This window comes from Mytilus trossulus, chromosome 1 (assembly GCF_036588685.1).
Source record: "Mytilus trossulus isolate FHL-02 chromosome 1, PNRI_Mtr1.1.1.hap1, whole genome shotgun sequence".
In the NCBI taxonomy this organism is placed as follows: domain Eukaryota; kingdom Metazoa; phylum Mollusca; class Bivalvia; order Mytilida; family Mytilidae; genus Mytilus; species Mytilus trossulus.
In genome coordinates this window covers 87,683,963-87,703,326 of record NC_086373.1, presented here as the reverse complement: position 1 = coordinate 87,703,326, position 19,364 = coordinate 87,683,963, and the positions used below count along the sequence as shown (strand labels likewise).

General features: G+C 32.1%; 3 protein-coding genes and 1 long non-coding RNA gene across 6 annotated transcripts in view; 3 read left to right on the top strand and 1 right to left on the bottom strand.

Annotated features, from left to right (window-relative positions):
- The window catches only part of LOC134710880 (xaa-Pro aminopeptidase 1-like), a 31,262-nt gene extending 26,336 nt beyond the window's left edge, over nt 1–4,926 (top strand). For both annotated transcript variants that reach the window (XM_063571298.1, XM_063571292.1), the window contains exons 15-20: nt 393–542; nt 1,348–1,408; nt 2,388–2,457; nt 2,917–3,096; nt 4,333–4,404; nt 4,728–4,926. In XM_063571298.1, the coding sequence (XP_063427368.1) occupies nt 393–542; nt 1,348–1,408; nt 2,388–2,457; nt 2,917–3,096; nt 4,333–4,404; nt 4,728–4,816 (622 nt within the window). In that variant the 3' untranslated portion in view covers nt 4,817–4,926. The remainder of the gene's footprint in view (nt 1–392; nt 543–1,347; nt 1,409–2,387; nt 2,458–2,916; nt 3,097–4,332; nt 4,405–4,727) is intronic.
- Nucleotides 4,927–5,664: 738 nt separating this feature from the next.
- On the top strand, nt 5,665–6,776 carry LOC134710872 (uncharacterized). Its single transcript, XR_010106133.1, has 2 exons — nt 5,665–5,775; nt 6,490–6,776. It is a non-coding gene; the product is annotated as an uncharacterized LOC134710872 (long non-coding RNA).
- Nucleotides 6,777–7,743: 967 nt separating this feature from the next.
- LOC134710855 (uncharacterized) lies at nt 7,744–13,827 on the top strand. Of its 2 annotated transcripts, none has more exons than XM_063571267.1 (3): nt 7,744–7,919; nt 11,810–11,944; nt 13,388–13,827. In XM_063571267.1, the coding sequence occupies exons 1-3, from the start codon at nt 7,862–7,864 to the stop codon at nt 13,558–13,560; spliced, it is 366 nt and encodes a 121-aa protein (XP_063427337.1). In that variant the 5' UTR covers nt 7,744–7,861; the 3' UTR covers nt 13,561–13,827. The 2 variants fall into 2 exon arrangements, with proteins under 2 accessions (XP_063427337.1, XP_063427345.1); XM_063571275.1 differs by lacking the exon at nt 7,744–7,919 and adding an exon at nt 9,365–9,501.
- Nucleotides 13,828–15,296: 1,469 nt separating this feature from the next.
- LOC134710847 (uncharacterized) lies at nt 15,297–18,855 on the bottom strand. The gene is made up of 2 exons (XM_063571256.1): nt 18,756–18,855; nt 15,297–17,983 (listed from the first exon to the last, which is right to left on the bottom strand). Exon 2 carries the CDS (start codon nt 16,257–16,259, stop codon nt 15,309–15,311), a length of 951 nt encoding a protein of 316 aa, XP_063427326.1. The 5' UTR covers nt 16,260–17,983; nt 18,756–18,855; the 3' UTR covers nt 15,297–15,308.
- Nucleotides 18,856–19,364: the final 509 nt, after the last annotated feature.

Sequence of the window (19,364 nt, the reverse complement as noted above, 5' to 3'; positions counted from 1 at the left end):
TAAATAAAACTAACATGTTTGTTTGTTTTTTCAATTCGAAGAATTCCATACTTTATTTTATCCTTTGTGGACTCAGTGTTGCTTGAATGATACCAAAAATATGTTCATTTGATAACTTTATTTTGCGTTATTGTTCAAATCTTAGAATTGCATATCGTTTTATTTCGTATTTTTGATTGCAAAATGTTTGTATTAAGCGATAAATTTCAATTTCAATTGAGCAAAATGGAAGTGAATTGAATATATTTATCTTAAGCAGAATGGTATATAATTGTTGAAATGAAGGACTTCATTTTAATGGTTAAAACTTAATATCCGTGGTCTAGAAATAATTTCTACATGTTAAGTTCATTCAGTTTTCTGAATTAAAGTATCAATAATCCATGTTTTAGGGAATTGGATCTGTACAGAGACGAGAGTTTTCTAGCTCTGGCGGGCAGTGGTATATCAACTGTACCTCTACTAGCGTATCCTGTGGAAAATGCATCTAGACATCTTGCTACGTCTGAATCATTTCTACTGGATTCTGGAGGACAGTATTTGTAAGATTTCAAAAAACATTTGCATATTTAAATAAAGGGATTCGAATATATATCATATTATTTATATAATTTGCACGAATTCTATGATTATTAAGGTAAAGTTGACCTTTGGTGGATTTGACCATTCTTTTCAACTGCCATTTGTTCTTGTAGCTTAAGTATTTCGACATAAGAAAATATATGTTATATGATTGCAAATCAGACAACAATTCATGAGACTTAATGACTAGGCTGTTAACAATTAAAGGCATTCATGAAGCCTACAACACTGAACAAATTTTAATACTTATATTATAATATCAAAGTCCATGGTATGGCAAAATTTGAAATATATTTAAATAAAAAAAGCAGAGGCCTGATTTATGTAGACAAAACGCGCGTTTGACGTATGAAATTATATGCCTGTTACCTTTCGCAATTTATTATGCTTAAAATTGGCTTGGTTTTCAAATCTATTTGCTTTTGAAGTAAAGCGCTTTGGACGAAAAAAATAAAAGGTTTCTTTTCATTTTCTAGCGTTTTGTCACTACCACTGTTGTTGGTCTGCTTGTCTTCGGTAGTATCATCAGACCAGTACACAGTGCTTCTGTTCTAAAATGATTTATAACATACCTTCCTGGAATTTTCCGTTGATGATTTGAGAAATTATCAAGAAACTAGAAAGTAAATTTTTTTTTTGATTTGATACGATTTCTTGTACGATTTTCATGAAAATATTTACGTCATATAAAATTCCAATCATAATATAATAAATGTGAAGCGTGGTTGAATCCAATTAAAGAACAAATGCTATTATTACTTTCAGGGATGGAACAAGTGATTTGACCAGAACATTCCATTATGGTATTCCATCGGATCATGAAAAGGTTGATTGATCTTATTTAAAAATGTGCTTTGTATTTAGTACACAGAAAGGAAGAGCAATTACATTTCTTTTAAAATAGTTCAAATAGTTGGTATTTTTTGTTCCGAATGATGAATATAAAAATGAAATGGTACGATTTGGGACTACACTGGCCGTAGTTATCAAGGTTTATCTGTCAAGTTTTGATAATAAAATTTTGAATCAATGAACTTCAATAAAACGTATTAATTCTGTATGAAGCATTTCCTTTTAGTTTAAACAATATTTTATTCAGGTAGATAAACTCATCATGGATACCAGGACTAAATTTAGCATATACGCCAGACGCGCGTCTCGTCTACAAAAAAGACTCACCAATGACGCTCGAATCCAAAAAAGTTAAAAAGGCCAAATAAAGTACGAAGTTGAAGAGCATTGAGGACCAAAATTCCTAAAAGTTTTGCCAAAATCAGCACATAACGATGATTTACATTTGAAATAGATATTCAGGATTTAAAACCGAGAACCTTGCTTTTACAAATCTGCCTCCTTTTACGCATATCGAACAATAAATATTAATACTTATACATCCCGTCATTGTGTTGTTGTGCCATGGTAAAAGTGTGTTTACATATTTGTTTGTTTTATAGCGATTGAGATATTAACACTATGTTATTGACTGCTGTATCCCTCTTTTTGGCATTTTTACCTTTAATGTTTGTTGTTTTGTTCACATATGGTTGTCAATATAATGGAATTTAATGCGACTGTCATGTACAAGTGAGAGGTTTAGCTTACAAAGTTTTGTCTTTTAAAAAAAATATTATTCTGCAAGATACTTGATTTTCTCTGTTTTGGATTGAATGGGTTAACTTCGTTAGAGTGTGCATCTTTTGAAACTATCGTGCGCTCCTAAATTGATCAGATATAAAATTGTTCTGTTGAATATTTAAACGATGATGATTGCAATGACTGCCAAAATATCACTTTTTTTTTTACAGGAAATATATACAAGAGTACTGATGGCACATCTCAACCTTGCTATGCACAAGTTTCCTGTGGGTCGAACCGGTATTTTACGTTTAATTGATACATCAGATATAAGTTACTTATTTAATGAAGGTTTAAGGAATGATCATAAATTTTGATAAATGAATGCTTAATATCTATCAACTTTATAACATGCATTCACGACGGTAAATTAAACGCGACCATAGCTTACCAATGTTCATATCTAGCAAATCGACTTTAAAATTCCAAATCAAAGAAACAAAGAAATACTGAGGGATCGCATGATCTCCAAAAAGATCGAAATAGAGTGCATCTACAGAAGAAGTTAGTCTTGATATGCCTAAATCTCCTGTCGTATGCAATTCAAAACTCGGTCAAAATGTAATTTTCGAGAATATGATATTATCGATAAATTACAGACAACTGGTATATAAAGATCTAAGACCGCGAAAGCATGTCGAAGCGAGTTGAGATAATACACATCATATCGGTTTTACTTTTTTCCATTGCATTTTGTAGGAAAAGAAATAGATTCGGCTATTAGACAACCACTTTGGGAGATCGGAGTTGACTATCCCCATGAAACAGGCCATGGTATTGCTCATTATGGCGTAGTTGTAGAAGGTCCAGCTCGTATATCAAGTTCTAGAGCTAGCTACGCCAGTGACATACCCCTGGAAACCAATTTCTTTGGATATGGTAGGTTTTCTCGACAGTTGTTGGTGCCATATCTGATTGTTAATTATACTCCAAATAAAGTTTAACGTATAGTACGATAACTTCAAACCTAATCTTTAACTACATTTTGTGTATCAAATTTTTATAAATTTAGCTATGACGTCACTTTTGTGGCGTCGATCAAGTCTTGTGAAAGACAATGCGTGGTTCTGTTGTGCTGTTTTTGTTCAGTGGTTAGTCAGCACTAACATAAATATCAATTATATGGGCCTTTTTTATGTGAATTTACTGTTTGCAAAAGTATGAATTATTCTAAATACTAAAAATGTTCTTATTCCAGGCAGAGATAACCTTAGCCGTATTTGGCACAATCTTTTGGAATTCAAAGTCATCAATGCTTTTTTTAGTTTATAGTTGTTTGGCTTCCACACTATGTTGATCTTAGAGTCACTGATGAGTCCTGTGTAGATGAAACGCGCGTCTGGCGTATTAAATTATCAACCTTGAACCTTTGATAACTATTAGTATGTCGAAATGTATTATTGTAATGTTTATTTGTGTATTTCTCTGTCTTAAATGTTCTTGCATTTATTTGTACTGTAGTCCTGTCATGTAATGTTGTCCTTTTAGTGTTACATTTAACATTACCATAAAAGCGCGAGGTTAGGCTAGACACAATACCAGGTTCAACCCACCATTTCCCCCCCTAAAAATGTCCTGTACCAAGTCAGACAACTGGCAGTTGTTATCTTATTGTTCGTGTTTGTGTGTGTTACTTTGTCATTTGGTTTTTTGTTGTACTATAGTGTTTCTGTTGTTTCATTGTTTCATTGTTTTCCTCGTATAGTTGATAAGTTTCCCTTGGTTTCAGTTCGTAACCCGGATTTGTTTTTTCTCAATCGATTTATAACTTTCGAACAGCGGTGTACTATTGTTTTTTATAGAACATATAAAGTAAAAATATAGTTAGATAATTTCCCCTATACCACAAGGAATGCAATGCATGATATAAGTTATAGTTTAAATTGGAAATAACGCGTTTGGTGACAATTTCTAGTATAGATGTCAAGCCTTCTGTCTGGTATCGCTCTTTTTGAAAAATTGTCATAATTTTTTAAGGCTACTTTTTGTTTGGCGTTCTTTTCGATTTGACGAAAATTCATCAGTTTTACGACACATATCTTTCTTTTGATGGATGTGAACCAACAAATGAAAGTTTGTTTTTAGACTTAAAATTAATAGGAAATAAAATTTCAGAACAGACTCAGCTTCTACATATACCAGATCCAGCTGATTATCCAGTTGAGGAGGATATGTGCTTCTCTAATGGTACGATTATAATTTAGAAGACTATCTAAAAAGGATATGATATAAAATAAGATTGAAATTCAAGAAACAATATTAATATTGCAAAAGACATCAGATATAAGTTGTTCTGCTCATCGAATGTTTCATTTATATGACTAAAAGTGTGTTACTGATTAACTTACACAAACGTGTAAGATGGCATCAAACCCCAACAATATAGACAAATACTGAAGCTGACAATATATAGAAATATATGTATTTTAGACTCTTCGTGTTGAATTTTTCTTGGATTTGGTATTTTTGTTATGTTACATTTAATTAACACAATAAAATATATTTTACAGAACCTGGATATTATGAAGTGGGAAAATTTGGTATGAGATTAGAAAATGTAGTCATTGTGAAAAAAATGAACAGAATGGTAAGTTTTTAAACTTTAATTTGGAATTTGCATGAATCTGGCTGGCGAAAAATGATGGAGTAGACAGGAAATTAACAGATAGGAAAGACAAGTGTACAAAATTATCACTTGCAAAAACGCAGAAACACATAACATATCAACTGGAAAAAAAAATGATAAAGACGGGTACATACATCTGGCTTCATACCGGTAACCTAGTCTTTAATAGTTTTAAAAGTATTGAAAGTTTTAACACATCAATAGCAACTTAGCTGGGTTAATAAAGATTTCATGAGAATAAATATTGAGTCATTATCAAAACGTCTCATTTGCATTTCTGCATAAGGAAAAAAACATTCAGAACAATAACGGGATCATACGGCTACATATTTATATAGTTCACATTTAATATTGCACAATTGTACAAGATGAAGAAATGAGACACTTGTTATTGGGCTTTTAAGCTATTTTGTGGCGGCCAGTTTATATAAGTGGAGGAAACCGGAGTGCCCGGAGAAAACCACTTGTTACTGGGAGAGCTTCAATGATTCCGAATTGAAACAACCAGAACAAGTTATTTGTTAAAACCGAACAGGTCAAATATATATCCATAATGGAACTCACATTAATATAGTATTTCGAGAAACAAATATGGAAGTTAAGTACTAAGATTTTCGTAAGCAATCATTACCAATGAAACCATCATAAACACTTTCAATATCTTCGATGCAAATTAACGGTTTTATATAAAGACGATAACGAAAAGGAAGTTGTTTTGGATAACATTTGTATATAGAGTAATCGAAAACGTTAAACATAAAGAAAAAGAATATGCATTATAACCTTGTTTTCATTCAATTCAAATATAGTTAGAGTTTACTTGTATATTTTAGAACAACTTCTCTAAGTGTGACTTTTTGGAATTTGGCACAATAACTTTTGTTCCATATGAACCTCATTTAATCAAGTCCAGCTTACTAAGTGACCAACAGGTAATAAGTATAGTTCGTGTGTGTCTTTGTTTGATATGTAAAGGCTGTGGTGAGATAAAAAGGATGTTGTGAAAACAACCTGTGATTTAAGATTTTATTACAGAAATGATAAAATTGCTTCTGTTTAAAATGTTTACATTGGTCAATAAATAGTGAATAACAGGTAAAAAATGCGGAACATCCAGAAAACAATGAATGAAAACGCAACTAAAACCGAATAAATGTCAAATTCGATAAATATCACCCGAACGAAATGTTACAGTATATGTAATATGTCACCAGTCAATTGTGACATATTCACTTCATGATGGCGATATAATTTAGATAAATCCAGATTAACACTTCGGAAGCACCAAATGTATCATGATATTATCACCTGTTAGTTGATCTTGAAACGAGCTTGGTGACTGATCGTTGGCAGGAAACTATTTATTTTAATTTAATGTCTGCATATAACCAATAGTAGGATTATATCTAAAGACATTTTAGTTATGTGCAAATATGCAAGATTTTGTTTGTAATTCAACGATATTTTTTATACGTCAAACATTTCGTTGTACTCGGATAAAACTGCACGAAATGATTGTAAAATGTGAAAGGAGGTGAATTATTAGACACTCTTTGGTTGAACTAACGTCTCAGACAGTAAGATTGAGACAAATACATGTTCCCCCTTACCTTTATTATAATTCAATGGTATTTTATGTATTGTAGATCAAATGGATTAACAACTACCATGAAGAGGTTTGGGAGAAGGTGTCACCATATCTAAAAGAAGAAAACGACACAGTTGGTTTGGAATGGTTACATAAACGAGTTCAGCCTTTATTTACTACACACAAAGTTACAGAATTAGAAAATACTAATAATGGATGTATTTTGATGACATGGATGATGTGTTATTTGATTTTGTTTTTTATCTCTATACTTCTGAAGTAAACACTATAAACTTCTAGTTTGTCAAAATGTTTACTGTGTTATTAAAAATGTGTGCATCAAATCATTATGTAAGTCTAGTCGTTTTTTTCTTCTTCATTTCTATATAAAATTAGTATTACATTGTTCGTGTGTGTTGTAATGGTAGTTTTATCTGTTCAGAGATATAAGGACAAAAATAAGGACAAAAATAAGTTGTGTCTTATAGTTAGCAAAGGTACCAGGCTTATAGTTTTTGAAATACGTCAGACGCGCATTTCATCTAAATAAGACTCAGTGACGCTTAGATAGAAATAGTTATAAAGCAAAACAAGTACAAGATCGAAGAGAATTCTGTACTCATTAGATTGTTGTTTCTTTTTTTCACTTGTTTTATTGAATCGGGTTTCATTGTCGTATACCTGACATCTCAAGAAGAATGAAAAAAGTTATGTTCCCATTATCTTTTAACTCTCCGTTTCACTGTATGGATGTCGTCCTCTTAATGCTAATTCAAAGTTAAGTGATTATGATAAAAAGATGCTAAAACATAGCTTGAGATATTGGGCTACATCATAACTTTGAGCGTAGTGGGCAATAGAGAGTAGAGATGACTTCAATTTTCCGTTGTGACCTTTCATTTTATACATTATCTTTTTATCTCTCTTTTTAATAAAAATTTGATATTTACAAAAGACAACGAAATTACATGTACTACAAACGGATTGAGGCTGTGTACTTCGACATATTAAACATTTCCTGTTATGTTTGTATCACCCATCTCTTTTATATGCGATTCAGAAGTTATATTACGTATGTATGTTTTAATTTCCGTACACATGTCACTTGCTTTTTACTGTTCTTAGTCATGTACGCTCGAGACAAAAATTAAGAAGACCAGAAATAAATATGTTTTGAAATTTACATTAGTATGGTACTATCAAGTGCCAAGATGTTATTCTGGTTGGTTAAAATAAGTCTGAAGTCAACATTTGTTTTTATTATTATTATTACTTGTATTTGTCTTATATCAGATAAAGTAAATAGTGTAGCAACGAATTAGGGGTCAGTTACCTAAGGTTATCACACTTTATTTAGATACATATAAGTTCAACATCTCGTGATAGCCTCGAGTTATCAATTTACATTAGATATTCTAACAACTGGAAAGATGAAGTTTACAGTTGTTATATTGTTTATTTGTGGGTTTATCATTAATGATGCTTCAGGTAAAAAAAAAATCTAACTTTAAATTATATCTTAGATTAAAACTATGTTTTTTCGAAATTTTCAAATGTTGATGCATATGTGCAAATAAACCAAATAATTATCACACGGTTTTCATAGTATACACAGACAAAATAATGTCCGCATTGTCTTATAGTTTGTTGAATTCTTTAAAAAAAAAACAAAAAAAAAACCCCATCATGTTGTTAAACGTCATTGAATTGATAAAGGGTCATTTGTAAAATTTTCACAACTGCTAAAATATTGATCAAGTTATTTAAATTTTGGCGTCTTAATACATAATTCGAGATAATATTAAGTAATTCGGAGATTTGCTTAGAATGTGGACAAAAATTACAATCATTTTATCTAGTACTTTGAGAAAAAAAAATTTAGAAATCATCTTCTATGATCTGTAAACATTAAAGTGTTAGTTAGTTATATTTTTTTTTACAATCAAATAGTCGTGCTGATATCAATATCATGGTATTTCAGCTGAGATTGAACACTGCTTTTGTGTTCTTTATTTCAATATGAGTTTCAAACGAAACTATGGTTCATCAATCAAATTAACAGAATTCTACATGTATATCTCGCATTAATTTATTTCGTCAAATTCAATTAAAACTCTCCCCATTTATGGTTTAAAAGTGAAATAGGTGTAACTAATTTGCGTTAAAAACTGTCTGTCTACATTTTGTAGTTTTCTTAAAAATGGGAAGCTTGCACTCTGAAAACAATTAACAATACTTTGAGAAAGAATGCCAATTTGTTCACCCTATAATGGGCATTTTAGAATGGGGTTTACTTTATTCGTCACACACATAAAATGTTTCCAGCTGAAGAGGAAGTATTGTTTTTGATATGATAAGCATCTATGCCAGGGTCTCAAGTTTAAATTACTTCTTTCTGCAGTTGAGGAAATGATAGATTTTCCCTTACTGAACAATCCTCTTCCTCTTCTTCTGTGTCGGTAAAAATTGCGTTCAACATGAAAATCATTTATATAATCATTTTTATAGATTTACTGATTCGAAATACTAAGAATTTTCTTATCCCAGGCATAGATGACTTTAGTCGTATTTGGCACAACTTTTGGGGTCATCAATGCACTTCAACTTTGTACTTGTTTGACTTTCTAACTATTTTGATCTGAGCATCACTGATGAGGTATGTAGACGAAACGCTCGTCTGGCTATTAAATTATAATTCTGATACCTTTGATAACTATTGAGTAAGAATACCCATTTGTTAACCCTATATGTTCATAATAATATGCGTTTAACGTTGTTTGTCACAAATATGAAATGCTTCCAGCTGATGAGGAAGTACTGTTTTTGATAAGTATCCATGTCAGGGTCTCAAGTTTAATATTCACATTTCTTCACTTGAGGAAATAATAAAATGAACTTTCCTTTTTCTCCTACCTGAACATTAATCTCCCACTTCATCTTTGTCGGGAAACATTGCGTTCAACATATCTAGCCTCGAGTTAACAATTTACATTAGATATTCTAACTGGAAAAATGAGGGTTACAGTTGGTATATTGTTTATTTGTGGGTTTATCATTGGTGAAGCTTCAGGTAATTCTTTTTTAATTTTTTAATTTTAATTTTACTAAATTTAGTCCTGGTATCTACGATGAGTTTATTTATATTAGATTCAAATTACAGATTTTGGAATAGTAAAATGATTGATGTATAGGCGCAAATAGACAAATCTTCACCACACGCTCGGTGTAGCTAGTACACATAATAGTTTCCGTGTAGTCCTAATACTTTGTTGACTTTCTTTGAAAACATCGTATTTTTATAGTCACTGATATATGTAAAAAAATATCGCAGCTACTAAAATACTGAGTTTAATCTCTTTAAACTTTGACATCTTGTGACATTATTCAAGCTTAAAAAAGTACGCTTGGGGATTTACATGACATATGGACAAAATGAAATTCCTTTTAAAAAAAACAAATCTTTTCTGTACTACGAACTACGAAATGGGTGTCAGTAATTGTCAGTTTTAACAATCTTATATAATCTAAGTGATGCCAATAGCACACGTCAAGGTATTTCAATTGAGACTAAATACTTTTTATTTTGTGTTCTGCATTATGAGTTTCATACAAAACTATATATGGTCCAACAATCGTTATCCAATGAAAAAATAGTACATGCATACCTCGCACAATCATTGTTCATACATTTGAATATAAAAACGACCCAGAATATGAATTCAAACAGTATTTCGCAAATGTTATTCATTCGCCAAAGACATTTAAAACTATCCCCATTTATGATTCCAAACTGAGATAGATGTTCCTTGTCTGCTTTGAACGCTGTCTCTCTGATTTTCGTTTAAGCGGAATACTTGTTATGTGGATGAAAATCAGAAATACTTTGACGCTTGTTGTCTCTTTTTCACATTCCACATTTCCGTTCTTAATTTTATTTTAGTAAGAATATTCATTTTCTAACCTTATTTTGGACATTTTTACGTTATTTGTCACAAGAACGAAATGTTTCCCGCTGAAGTGGAAGTATTGCTTTTAATAAGTTTTTATGTATCTTTTAAGATAAACATTTCTTCCCTTGAGGAATTGACATTTGATAAGCTTTCCTTCTTGAACATTCATCTTCCTCTTCTTTGTTGGCAAATATTGTATTTTTTTTTAATATAATGATGTCAAAATGTTTGTATGTGTTCTTCCAGTTCCTAATGAATGGATGTATGTGTCGGTTTGAAATTTAAGCCTCTTTCTTTCTTCTTTTCTTTTCTTTCAACCCGGAGTGTTATGGCCATAAACTAAACAGAATTTTCGTTGGTTCCTGTTTTGACTCGTCCTCGTAGTTGCTTTTAATGTTTTGAGATACTTTGTTGGTTTTTTGTGTTTAGTGTTCCTTGTTCTATACGGAGTACTACTCCCCCTGCGTTGCAGACATATCAGAAATTACTTAATAGAGCCTGCGAAAAATATTCTTGTATCGAAATCCTTAGATATAGATGACTTAATTGCTATGTTGCTTGCGTTCGATGATTTCGAACTGCACATTTCTGCATGTGAACATTGATAAGGTTAACTTTTGTTTTGGCCCCTTTTAATGAACATTTTTCTATTATTCGTGTTAATTTCTTACTTACCCTACTGTTAAGAATAATAATCTAGGTATTACACCTTACTTTTCCAGAATTGACTTGGTGTTTTCTCCTTCAAAAACATCTTTCCGCCAAATCTCGCGTAACTTTTCAGCAGTGTTTCAAGTGGATATCTGCTTTATGTCCATCAATTCGGAATCGGTTGACCATTCTTTGTTTTCAATCCTAAATGTCACTTGTTAAGCGAAGAAGCATCAAATATTTTGTTTAAAATATTTTATTTAAAAAAGTAGTAAAGAAAGAAAAAAAAAGAGAGAGATTAAAATCTCCGCTATTGAAACACAATGAATTTTAAAACCATTTTCTTTTAATACAAAGACAAGCAGACGTCGAGTATATCTAAGAATGTCAACCAAACGACACAGAAAACCCAAAAAAAACAAAAGACATAGTGTGCACCAATTAATAAATGTCCGCCTATTTTCTTCAATAATGAACAAGTCTAAACTGTATGTCAATTTCTAAATCTACACGCGTGTGCAAACAAGCTGTGAATTAACATAACATAGACAACGCGAGATCTATCATCCAAATACAAAGTCCCAAATAGACAGACAGACAGTCTGTAAGGTATAACAAATGACAACAACTATGTTCCTTGGTTGGGAAAGACGCATAACAATGTACATGGCCGGGTATAATTAGCTTTATGGAGATCGCAGACATCGATCGGTTAATTTCGATCACTATATATGTATATCTTATACAAATGCTATTAATGTTATTTTATATTTTCAGCTTTTCAATGTTATAATTGTACTTCGTCCAATCAACAAAGTTCGTGTGGCCTGACAGATCCATTGCCAAACTATCTGAAAACTGTTTCTTGTAACACACAGTGCTATAAATGGGTTTTATTTTCTTATGCCAGTGGTATGTATACAAGATTTTGCCATTATCATTGTTTTCTTTTGAAACCAAGTCTATTTCTTGGGCTTCATTTTTATAGTTTTCTTCATTTTGAAATTTTAATACACTGATATACTTGTGTATATCAAAATTAATCTTTAGCACTATACTTTTTTTTCAAATTTATAAGGTTATAGAGATCAGAAACACGAAATTGTGACAAATGGATCAACTCCAATCCATATTATTCCATGTAATGGTAACAAGTACTAGTAAATAATCTTTTCAAAAAATTTCTACACTAAATTCGATAAAAATGTGCATTACATTTCTTTTAATCGCGGTGAGAATACGGCCACGAAACGCAAAATGTAGAGGCTGGTTTAAACGAAAGTGTACGTGTCTATATGGATATGGATTGGCTTATGATATAACTAGGTTCTTTGTCTAGTTTAGTATACACGGAATAGATACAAAAAGGATATAATGAAACTTTGTATACGTAGAACTTAAAACGCAAATCAACCTTACATTTTTAAGTCGGAAAGTAAAGGTGGGCAATGGTATCATTGGTTCTAGAAAATTCATAGTACACACACACACACACTAACTTCTGTTGCATTCGTTTATTTGTTGATATGATCAGATCATTCTAGTAGTGTGGATTATGAACATATACTTTTTAAAACTCGTGACTCTACCAAACATAAAATGTGTGAGGCATCATATGTGAATAATGACAAAACTTTTTTATTAGCTTATGGTATTGTTTTTCTATCGTGCTACATGTATTAACATTGCATAGCATATTATGTAAGAAAGATTTCTGTATTCAACTAGAGACATAAATAATAAATCAAGATATAGCTTTAAAAAACAAATTTTGTCACAATTCATTGTGCGACGAAATCTCGTCACCTGCCATCTACTAGTATATTTGATAAAATGTGACCTTCAATCTTAACGTACTTCTTTATCAAGCAAGATATGTGTTGAACTATAACACTTAAAAGATACTTACGTTGATTAGAAATGACGTAAAATCTATTGAAATGTATGAATTATCAAAGGTTTCTTATTTGCTTTGGGCCTACGATTAAAACTGATTGCTGTTTTAATACACAATATCATTTTAAAGGTTCTGTTTTGTAGTGTTTTTATTTAATTTTTTGTATACTACCATTTTCGTACAATTCTAGCGGATTGTCATTCTCTCAGCACGTAAAATAACTCTCATAATATTTCTAGGTGTTGACCGTATCAGAGACATATATTACAGCATATGCCTCTGCCCGTATGTTTCTTTAGCCTTTTCAACGGGTCGTATTTTCCAATGACAGGTTTGAGCACACACACTTGTAACTTTAAGTTGTTTTAGGAAACTTTGTATTTTGCCTTCAGATTGATTTTCTTCACAGTGCTCTATTAATTGCCATACATTAAGACATCTCTTGGTTACATTTTCAGAAGTAAGAAGAGGCTGCAAGAAGAATGGTATGGTACCACCAGGTTCGAGTTATACAGAGTATTTATGTACCGCCAATTTGTGTAACGCAGCTCCTTCTATAACTCGATCTACAAAGACACTGTCTGGTATGGTGTTTGTTGCTTTCTTTACCATATTCATAAACAGAAAGTGACATTAAATATTTCGAAAAAATATTTGTTTAAGCATAATTTATGAATTATGTATATATACTGTTTTGATTTATAGAATGTAATTGGAATATTATGCAAATGAATGTTACAGAAATGATAATTGGAAAGATTCGTTTTAAATTTTTTGTAAGTTGCACCAGTTGTGTAAATATACAATCATATATTTGTAATATCAACATGATCATGTACACCTATTTATATCTGAAAACAAAATCTGAAATCGATAATAAAATGTTTTAACTCGTGTATATTTAATGTATCTCCTTAATATATCGTATTTATGTTACTTGATAAAATATTTATTCTTCATTGGGATTCAAATAGTCGAGTCATTTGTGTGCACAGTGTACTTACATTCTTGTGTCAAAGGCCATAGTGAGGAATGTATTCGAGTAATTAATCTAAGTGCATAAATATAAAAAGAATATGTGGTATGATTGCCATTATATCTATAACATCAATTCCTGGGTCATATTCAGCCGCATACCACTCTCTTATCAGTCGTCAGAAAAGGGCTTCATTAAAATCCCCATTTGAATGCAAAGCTTTTTCTACGTCTTCAGAAAAAGTTTTTTGTGCGAATCCATTGCTCTGTTTGTCAACTAAATCCTCGAATAATGCTAGGCTAAGGCCACAACCATTGACATTGCTATTTTTCGCAACTTTGATCCAAGCTTCTTTTTTTTTTTTTTATCCCACACGCGTCTATTCCAGTACTACAGCACTTCACTCTCGCATTCACAAACAAGTGATGACAGTCAAGAAGATTGAACTGATACATGTATCGTTCTGGAATGTATTCAGGCATTGAATACAATGTCACGGATTGTTCAATTCCTGAAAATAGAGTTTTCTTTGCAAATGGAGAGTGTTGTTGCCAGTGATTAAATCTACCAGGAAAAATATGTTCGGCATAAATAATGTTTAGAATATGCTTTGGAAATTTGTCGATTTCTATTATACACAACTTCTTTAGTGAAAGCATCTTTTTTTCTTTTTTCTTTCCTAACAACTTTTTTTGGAGAGACAATGGAGAAGAAACAAATTGAAAAAGCAATTCTATCAATTTAGCTTTCGGCCATGACAAGGTAAATTGGATACTTTCAGTCTTCAGTTTTTATGATATGGTTCTCACACAAATTTGTAACTCATGTCTCGTGAATTTCTTGCCTATTCCATCGTGCAATTCAAAATAGTTTGCAAAGTCTTCAACCTTCAAACTTTGCCACTTTATAGCACTCACTTTTTTGTTATCTAAGATTAAAGCTGACAACATTCTTTCAAAGTCGGAAGCTGTTAGAAAACTCATAGGACTGTCGTTCAGCTCTGTAGATGTCTGCTACATCTGATCGGATCTGAAACATCAACTTCCATTGATTCTGTTATTTTTTCTGATAAATTATCTTCAAATATATCATTTAACGAGTCTGTCATATCTAATGAAATGTCAGTACATGTGTCTAGTTTTGAATTTGTACAAACACTGTCGATTTCAGATATTATGTTTTCATCAACTGTTTCCGCAATCTGTGGTGGCAGCGCATCTAGTACAGTTTTAGAAGTAGCTTCTTCCTCTTCTTCTTCAGTTGTTTCTTCATTTAATGAGATTTTCGATCTAAGAAATTTAAAAACGTTTGAAGATGTTTTGTATAACCTTAAGTCTTGTCAGTTGTTCTGTGAAACTATGAGAGAATAAAAATTATTATGTTCCTCGTTCTTTCGGAATTTGTCAAACTGCCAACTGGGACCACTGTCCATCAAACGAGACAACAGGCGTATATAAGCCATTAAGGAAACATCTTTGCAAAATATCATCGATCATCTTTCGCATTACAGATGAGGTTAAACTGTAACCCTTCATGCTGAAACCGACAGGGGTTGAGTGTTGCTTCTCTCTCTCGTGAATTCGATCTAAATCTGAAATAAGAAATATAAGTACTTCGTTAGCAAGGTGCCTTTCAAGCGAGTACGTTTGGTCTAAACAACTGTTGATTTCAATCGTTGTCATCTGTAAAGTTGTAACATCATGTTTGGTCTGAGGTTTGACTGAATCTAAACAACTTGTATGACAATTCTGACCTATCTTCTCACTTTCCACTGATGAATGTTCGTGTTTACATTCTCTACTTACTTGACAAGATGGGATTTCAGCTAGAAACTGTACTTTATTGTCACAGTAGGTTTTGATTTTTTCTTTTATTGTCTTTAGTTCATCTGGTAGTTTTTTTGGCATTACTGGCTTCTCAGTACCGTATATTGTTTTTAGTTTTGCCAGTATTTCATTCCACAGCTCTTCGTCAAAGTTTGCAACACAAACGATTGTACTATCGGTACTGTAGCATAGGAATAGCAAGCTACTTGCATTCAATACATACATTTCAGATAAAACCTGTATCACGTAATACCAAGGCATCTTGTAATAAACTGGAGTTGTATACAGTTTATTTGGATAGGGACACTTGATTTCTATAGCAAGAGCAACTGCATCAGATGGCTTGTAGTTTTCTGAATTAAAGTATCTAGCACTACCATCTGAACTGACAATGAGAAGTGTTTCATCTTTGTCACATAATACCTCACAACCCTCCTCAACAAATGAGAAGTTCGGATAAAAGATTGGCAATATCTTAGAAACAAGAGTTCCTATGGCATTAATTTCATTGTCAGTTCCATATTTCATTCTCTTTTGGGCATCCTCCGAAAAATCTGGTCTGTCTTTTTGATGAAAGACGTATTCAAAATGTTCTTGTAATTTCTTAAGTCCTGACAATCCTAGTGCTTGGTGAGCGGTACTTCCGGTAACTTTAGCGGTTTTCCTAATAGAATGCCATTCATCTGATCTTTGTTTAATGAGTGACGTGTTTAAGTTTTGGATATCCACTTCGACTTTCAAACCAGTCAAACAGACGTAATTCTGCTGAATTGATAAATCGCAAGCGTCTCCTTTGTTATAAAATGTTTGAACACCATTACAGACGGAGGTGCGTGGCCTATCGAATCAATTACTCTCAGTAGTCTACTTATGCATAAGTCTAGCTTAAATATGAAAGTTTTATTGTACTTAGAGCATAGGAATATTTTGCTTTCATAGCATCATTGATACACGTAACCTTTAGCTTTTCTAGAGCAATTACCTTCGACTGTTTTACTGTTTGCAATTTTCGCAGTCTTTGACTTAAATTACAGATCATTTGTTTTGCTACTCTTGAAATATCATTTTTCAGGTGTTCTGGTATATGATTCAAATCATAAATATCTCTTTTTTCAATCTTGTTTAATATTTCAGTGAAGTCTTCTACAAGCTTCTTGTCTATGCTGAGTTTGTCTTTACAATCCTGAAGAGTTGGTGGACCTTCGTATCCCCAAAGATTAACATCACCGTATACTTGATTTTGAGCGCCATGGTTTTTTTTCTTTCCATCTACGCATAGCTTAAATGTCTTAGAAAGACAGCAGCTATCAGCATAAATCAACTCGATCATTTCGTCCAATATTCCAGGCTGTATGTTTTTTTAGTTTATGTGATAACTCGGTGCTGTCTAGATATTTTCTATCTGGAACTGCGAAGTTGATAGCCGATTATTCTGGCTTTGTATGACCTTTGGCTTCCTGACCTTGGTTTTTCCATCCTGCCATAAAACGAAGAAATTTTCCTTTAAAAAGTTCATGTCCAACTTTCCAGAACTGTTTAACATCTTGTGAATATCTCATTGCATGTGTGTTACTTTTTGAGAACCATTCAACGACGTCTGAGAAAAGCAGGAAAGCAATGTTATTCATAGGAAGCTTGTTCTCGTTTATCAATGTATGGAACTTCACATACATATCTTGTTTATTGCAACTTTTCAAATTTTCAAGTACTGTAGGAACTAACTGTAAAATTTCTTTTAATAACACTTGATCATTTTTGTTTGTCTCATTTAGATTTATGACAGCCGAATCTTCAGTCTGTGTATGCTTTGTTGACATTTTCGAACTCGTAACCATACTTTCATGATCATTGGCGGAATCGTTACTGCTATTTACGAGAATATGGCTGTTATCTTTAATTGAAACAGAACTAAGTTTTTGTGTTAATGATATGCTTTCAGTGTCATTCTGTTCAGATTCTGTTCCACATTTCTTCTTTACAGGTGACAACAGTTCCGAAGAAATGTTACATCTATTAAGTGTGTATGATTCACATTGGGGAATTATGAATTTATTGTCCTTCTTAATGTCAGCAGGTATTAGCTTGAAGTTTTTTGTTCGGACATTTGTAGTAGATGATTAAACACGTGTTGCCATTTTCAACTTTAATTCTTCTGAATCATGACGAATTATGCAATGATCTACCAGTTCTGCAAAATCTCTTGACCGTACATTTGTGCAATAAAAACAGCGAAACTCTGTCATTGGATTATCCTGAAAAAAGAAATATATCTTTTGTATACTTGAATGCATTACAGCATTTATATTGATTTGAATTTAACATGTACCTTTCATTAACAATTTTCAAATAACAAAGTCAGTAGATATTAATAATGTGCCTCCTTTTCACCCCATCCCAAAGTTTTTCTCAGGGTCGACTAATACCAACTTTTAACCTGAATGTTTCGGTGGACGGTGTAAATAGTCTTTTAAAATGTTATAGCTAAAAAGATAACTGCAACGATACACTATTACAAAGTCCACAAGCAAATCAAGTATTGCTCTTTAGGCGTTTGATTTTAAACAAGACTGACGGAACAAAAATACAATTATTTTGCAGTCTACAAAAATCATCATATCTATATTTATATTGTCTGATGAACGATATTACACTTTAAAGTTCCCTGGACAGTTCATAATATCATATAAATACGAAGATACCTTCAAATTGCCTTTTTTTTCCCCTTCAAAATCACGACTGTTCATACAGTAAAAAAAATTGAAATCGCTACTAGAATACAGTCAGTTATGGACTGATCGTACAGCAATTTATTTTGGGATCCTCAAGGAAAACTTATTTTTTTTATGGGAAATACGATTGTTCTACTTAAAATTTGCAATAAAAGGTTATTTGTTTTGTACTACGAGAGCAAAATTGTCCATCGATTTCACTTTTTTCTATGAAGTTGGTATGATGCACACGTATATTTTATATTCTAATACATGTTTTTGTTAAAGTTACACATATTTATGATGCTTTATATACCTTGAAGATGTTAAAAGCACTTTATAGGTATAGGTGTAAACAAATGATGAGAAAAGTCACCGTAGGCAAAACCGTCCTGTTAGCCAGTTGGTAGTCATCGCTTCGAAAATCGCGACTTCCGGATAGCGTACACTGTGAGTTGTGTAAATATACAATCATATATTTGTAATATCATCATGATCATGTACGCCTATTTATATCTGAAAACAAAATCTGAAATCGATAATAAAATGTTTTAACTCGTGTATATTTAATGTATCTCCTTAATATATCGTATTTATGTTATTTGATAAAATATTTATTCTTCATTGGGATTCAAATAGTCGAGTCATTTGTGTGCACAGTGTACTTACATTCTTGTGTCAAAGGCCATAGTGAGGAATGTATTCGAGTAATTAATCTAATTGCATAAATATAAAAAGAATATGTGGTATGATTGCTAATGAGACAACTCTCCACAAGAGACCCGATGACTTAGAAATTAACAACTACAGGGTCACAGTACGGCCTTCAACAATGGCGGATCCAGAACTTTTTTATAAAGGGGGGTCCGCTGACTGACCTAAGGGGGGCCCGCTGAATGACATAAGGGGGTCCCGCTTAAGTCAT